A 6,000-nucleotide genomic window follows, 5' to 3' on the forward strand; every position below is an offset into this window, starting at 1 on the left:
CCATGGCAAACTGGGCCTTATTTCTGACCGCTGCAAGTTTTATTACAATTCACTATTGGCCTACACAGCTCATCTTGACATATTTCATATTGAAAAATTCATACAAATTCAAAGAAATAAAAATATCACTGCTTCTGGCAGTCAAATGCTAATGAAATTTGGACTGTGGAAATGCATCCATAATGAATTACAATTTACAACGCGCGTTTTGTGTCAACGAGTGCAACTCGTTAACCGTATCATTGTAGATACCAGATGAGCCACTGTCATTGTACCCTTTCAGCAAAGTAATCATCCAGAAGCATTTTCATACCTTTGTAGCAGTATACAGTATATGGATTATCTGTAAAGTATGGGTCACGTAAGTCTGAATGAGCTGAACAAATCAAACATAATATACAATACATTGGCCAAAAGTATGTGAAGACTCCTTCTAATTAGAGGGTTCAGCTACTACTGTCACGCCCATTGCTAACAGGTGCATAAAATCAAGCAAACAGCCATGTAATCTCCATAGACAAACATTTGCAGTAGAACGGGCCATACTGAAGAGCTCAGTGACTTTCAACGTGGCCCTGTCATAGGATGCCACCTTTCCAGAAATTCAGTTCATCACATTTCTGCCCAGCTAGACCTGCCTCGGTCAACTGTAAGCACTGTTATTGTGGAAACGTCTAGGATAGGCCACACAAGATCACAAAATGGGACCAAGTGCTGAAGTGCGTAGCGCGTAAAAATCGTCTGTACTCGATTGCAACATTCATTGAGTTCTAGACTGCCTTTGGAAGCAACCTCAGCATAAGAACTGTTCACCTGGAGCGTCACGAAATGGGTTTCCATGGCCGAGCAGCCACACACAAGCCTAAGATCACCATGCACAATGCCAAGCGTCAGCTGGAGTGGTGTGAAACACACAAGCATTGGACTCTGGTGCAGTGGAAGCCTGTTCTCTGAAGTGATGAATCACGCTTCACTATCTGGAAGTCTGATGGAGGAATCTGGGTTTGGAGAATGCCGGGAGAACGCTACCTGCCCAAATGCATAGTGCCAACTGTAAAGTTTTGTGGAGGAGGAAAGGTCCGGGGCCGTTTATCATGGTTTGGGCTAGGCCCATGTAATGTATTACAGTAGTGTTGTACAGACAGATGCATCACTCACTTCTCACCTCACTTAACCTGCACTACTCTGCACCATCTAGCTGTATGGTGTCCTGTCCCCTGGGGATATACTGTTTAGTACTTCAAACATGTTTGATTTTGTCAGTCGACTCAAAGACTGAGTCGCTTCTTGTGAATTGGTTCAAGACTGAAATCCGAGACCGGCCCTGGCAACAGCTAATGGGTTTAAAGCTCAAGAGAACTGTTTTTTCACATTCCTTTTTGACCCATCGTGTTTCTGCAAGATTTTGCTAAGTTTGAGACAAGACAATAAGAACTCAGCTTGTAGGTCCTCATGTATGAAACCTTAAATCTGTTCCCAGTAGCCTTGTGTGCACACCATCATGACAGCAATGCAAAACCTTCAAGACCAGTCATTACATCTGAACTGCTTTTGTCAGCAATGAATGAACAGTGCCAAGTGTGAATCAAGCTTAACATTACACAGGAGGGTTGCCAGGATTTTCTTCATGGGGTGCCCAGGGAGGTCACAGACTCAGTTTGGGGGGCCACACTATGCCGAACATTTATATTAGCCAATGATAATGCGCTATTTTGGGATAAAAGATAGGGGTGGCCAATCAAATTCCATATATAGCTAATGCCACCCCGTCCACCTCATTGGACATGCAACAACTGAAACATTATGTTTCTTAGTAGGCAGGCAGATATGAGAGATTTTTCCAGTTAGCTCGCATCATTACATTACATTACATTACAGGCATTTGGCAGACGCATCAAAGTAAGAGTCGACCCAACAAGCTAGTTTTAAAACTGTGCGAAGGATGTTTATACAGCCCTACAGCATGATTAAGAACACTAAGAACAGGAGCTACAGTTTATTGACACAATTAAGAAATTTTGAATATTGCTCACCTCATTTGCTTGCTTTGACATTAGCAAAATTAATTGTTATCTAGCAAGCCAGCTAGCTATGATAATCCAGCTATCATGCAAATATTCATGGGCGCTTCAGGACCATATTCAGCTAAAGTTTTACATTGTAATTATTTGTTTTTAAATTATTGTATACGCTATGTTGTAAGTCATTATGTGCAACTGATTTCACATCTACTTACAACTAAAGACTGCTAAGGTACTAGCTAAGGTCTCTCTCTCTCTCTCTCTCCCTCTCTCTCTCTCTCTCTCGCACACACACACATACACACTCTCTCTCTCTCTCTATCGCACACACACACACACACATACTCTCTCTCTCTATCTCTCTCTCTCTCTCTCACCTTCTGAAGCCACTGGGTGTAGTTCTCCATGATATGTTCCAGACGCTGGATCTTCTGCTCAGAGAAGTGCTGTCCCGGCTGTGGTGCGTCTCTCTGGAGAGCATTGCCATCGTACTGGCCCCCTGCTCTCGACCTTGCCCTTCCATCCCAACAGGGAGCTCCACTGCCTTCATTCTCTGGAAGCAGGAAGGTGTAGGTGCAACCTCCATGCTGGATACGGTTGTAGCGCCGTCCACTACTGCTGCCAATGGTGCTACCAGCGCCAGCAGTGCCCTCAGGGCTGGGGTGCTGGTCCTCTGCCACACCAGCCACCCTTACCAATAAGGCTGCCAACCACAGCCAGAGGTAGGGAAACATATCCCACAGTCTCGTGGCCACAGAGCCAAAGAGAAAACGGAAGGTCCTTACAGAGGTGGTTCCTGGGTAGTTCCTCTTTAAAAAGTTTAATTCTTTCACAACCCCAGCAGAATCAGAAGTCTATCGCACATATGATCAGCCTTGAGTTTTCACTTTTTGTCCCACTGGACAAAATAGAGCCTTGTGTCCAGGGATGTTTGAGTCTGTGGAACATCGCTGCCCTTCTCCTCTACTGGTGAGCTGTTCCAGGCTGGGAGCAGGACTCCAGTCTGTCCACAGAAAGGCATGTACACTTCACACATAGGCTGTGCAGGGGTTTGCCTTCATTCAGCCCGTTCTGCTCCTTCTGTGTCCTCTGTGTGTGTTTATAGTCAGAGGGGGCCGTGCACTGCTGAGACTTCACACACAGCAGCTCTACACTTTCCCCACTGAGTGACTGCAGAGGAATGTTAGAGAGCGAGAGAGTACAGTATGCAAGTGTGCCTGTGTGTGAGTGTGTGTGTGTGTGAGAGAGAGAGAGAGAGAGAGACAGAGAGAGAGGGAAAGAGAGAGAGCGTGTGTGTGTGTGTGAGAGAGAGAGAGAGAGAGAGAGAGAGAGAGAGAGCAGGATAGAATGAGCACACATGCACACAAAAGAAAAAGTGTACATGAGAGAGTGAGGCTGTGTGTGTGAGAGAATGCTTGTAAGAAAGGGAAAGTATATACCTACTACAATATTAGTTGTCTTCTCTTCTGTATATTATTAAATATGCTAAGTGTGTTCAATCTTTAGCTTTCAGTTGACCATGGTCAAAATCTTTATGTATTACTTCTTTTCAACTTTTCAACCTCAACTTTTTGGGCATTTCTGGAGACATGGTGTTATATTTCTAATACAGCCAGTCATACTTACAACCAGCACTAGGCATGACTAGTTACCCCAGCCTTTGCTTTGAAATGTCAGCAGCAATGTCAATGTCAGCATCTACCTATCAGTTCTGTTTAAGGCTGTCTGCAGCTCTGTTTGCTAAAGCTTTGTTAAACTATGAGAAAATTGTTTGGTTTTCTGCCTCATAAGTGTTATTTTTCAGTGGTCCTCCTGCTATTTTTCACACACACACACACACACACACACACACACACAAATAGCTTGGCAAACCTGTGTCTGGACATGTATTTGTCTTGCATATCTTAACACAGACTACAACCTTGGATGTTGTATCACCGACTCTTATTAATGACTGCCTCATATCCTTCTCATTCTTTCAAGTAACCTTGCATTTAAATATGCGTAATAAAAATTTAGTTTTAATGACTTGCAAGCCTCAGATACAATTTCATGAAACATTCAAACTGCTCATGACCACAATTTCTTCCCATTAGGCCTTATATGGTATTAAAACATGAGTCAAGTTTTGAAGTTTTATTATTTGGTGATGCAATGCATTATGTTACAGTTAGCACACACACATTTAGAACTACATGGTCAAGCAGTACTATTTGCGTAGTCAACTATCCTCACAAGCATAATCAACTTGTGTGAAAGCACGTCTGGTATTAAAAGAAATGCTAAGATTTTGAGAATACGTTTTATGTCTTTCTGAATTCCAGCTTCAATAGTCCTTCCAAAGGGACTGTATTTGTACATCTTTGAATTGCGGAGCCATAGGCAGAGAGGACACATTCCTTAATCCCTTCCACTGTCCCATAAATATTTATAGGGACCACTGAGGCACCGTGTGTTCCCAGCGAAGGGGCACAAGGGGTCAGCAGATCCAAAGGGGTTACTCTCCCAAGTCCAGTTTCACATAATGCTGCTGCGCCACTGAAAGTTTGCCTAGATCTCTGTGTGACTCGGACTTGAATGGAAAGCAAACTGAACTGGATGCTCAGAGAGAGAGAGAGAGAGAGAGAGGGAGAGAGGGAGGGAGGGAGGGAGAGAGAGAGCAAGAGAGAGATAGAGAGAGAGAGAGATGGTTTTCCTTTCAAATATCCCATATTTTGGTCCTCTCGTTCTGATGGGGAAATGTTTTAGTTTCAGACTTAACAGGCTCTTAACAAGATTATAAAGATGATACATGGTTTTAGAAACTTCGATCCATAATAACAAAGACCTACATTTTATTTAATAACTTCAAGGCTTCTGAAGTTGCTCGTTTATTCTAAATTAAATATGTTTTCTTTAGCATTTAAAAAGGGGGGAAATTCCTGCCCCAGAGAATATTAATAAAAATATTTATCATACATAAAGCACATGCCAAGTTTCTTCATTCCAAACTATTCAATTTAGAACTTAATTTTTTGTATGTGCAGTTATTTGTACTGAGTGTCAGTGAACCCTGAAACACATAAATTTAATGGATGCTTGCATTGTGCAAATACGTTAATACATACATGCATTGAATTATATTATTCACTATGTTTGGTCTCACAGGACTTGAAAAAAGTATTTGTTGAAATCTATGTAACTCATATTTTACAGCACCCTATTTAATGAAATAGTTTCAGAAGAAAAGTAAAATAGTATTAACTTTATGATCTGAGTGCTTCATAACTGACCATTTACATTACACTTACTCAACAGATGCTCTTATCTAGAGCAACTAACAAACTGGAGAACATTAGTGTTAGTCTCAGGAATACAAAACTGCAACATCACTAAAGCACTAGTGTATGGTAACCATGCTAACCAAATGTACAATTCTACAGACTACATCCATAACACGCCCAAGAAGAGAACCATGAAACCATAAAAATATGGTTGTGATGTGGTTCTCAGAAGACAGCCAAAGATCTTGCTGTCCTGACCACTTTGGGAAGTTTATTTGACCACTGTTAGCATGGGATCAGTACAGATAGGCACTGTGACAGAGAGAAGAGACCACACAGGGAAGGGAGAATCATCTGGAGGTTAAGGAATGAAGAGATTGTGTGTAGGGTTTCAAGATTGAAAGAAGGCATGATGGATCTGTTCCACTCACGGCCCTATTGGCTAGGACTAAAGTGACATGAGTACACCTGTTTTAGCAACAGATGTTCAGTGGTCTTGTACTCATTATATTTGTAGTGTAAGCAAAAGTAAATAAATGTAAATACATAATAAGTAAATACAATGGAAATTCAAACTAAAAAAATTACCAGACTTTTATTAAGATTACAGTATGGACAATTGCTATCGTTTTTGGCTGATTCTCCAAAACTCCTACATGAAATAATATTTAATGTTTAATATTTGAGAAGAATCGGTCTTTCAAGGTCCTGATCAG

At 41.6% G+C, this 6,000-nt stretch overlaps 1 protein-coding gene across 2 annotated transcripts in view; it reads right to left on the bottom strand.

Moving 5' to 3' along the window:
• The window catches only part of LOC118221412 (angiopoietin-1-like), a 36,030-nt gene extending 32,834 nt beyond the window's left edge, over positions 1-3,196 (bottom strand). For both annotated transcript variants that reach the window (XM_035406474.1, XM_035406465.1), the window contains exon 1: positions 2,399-3,196. In XM_035406474.1, coding sequence (XP_035262365.1) covers positions 2,399-2,755 — 357 coding nt within the window. In that variant the 5' untranslated portion in view covers positions 2,756-3,196. The remainder of the gene's footprint in view (positions 1-2,398) is intronic.
• Between the last annotated feature and the right edge of the window lie 2,804 nt (positions 3,197-6,000).

This window comes from Anguilla anguilla, chromosome 1 (assembly GCF_013347855.1).
Source record: "Anguilla anguilla isolate fAngAng1 chromosome 1, fAngAng1.pri, whole genome shotgun sequence".
Lineage (NCBI taxonomy): Eukaryota > Metazoa > Chordata > Actinopteri > Anguilliformes > Anguillidae > Anguilla > Anguilla anguilla.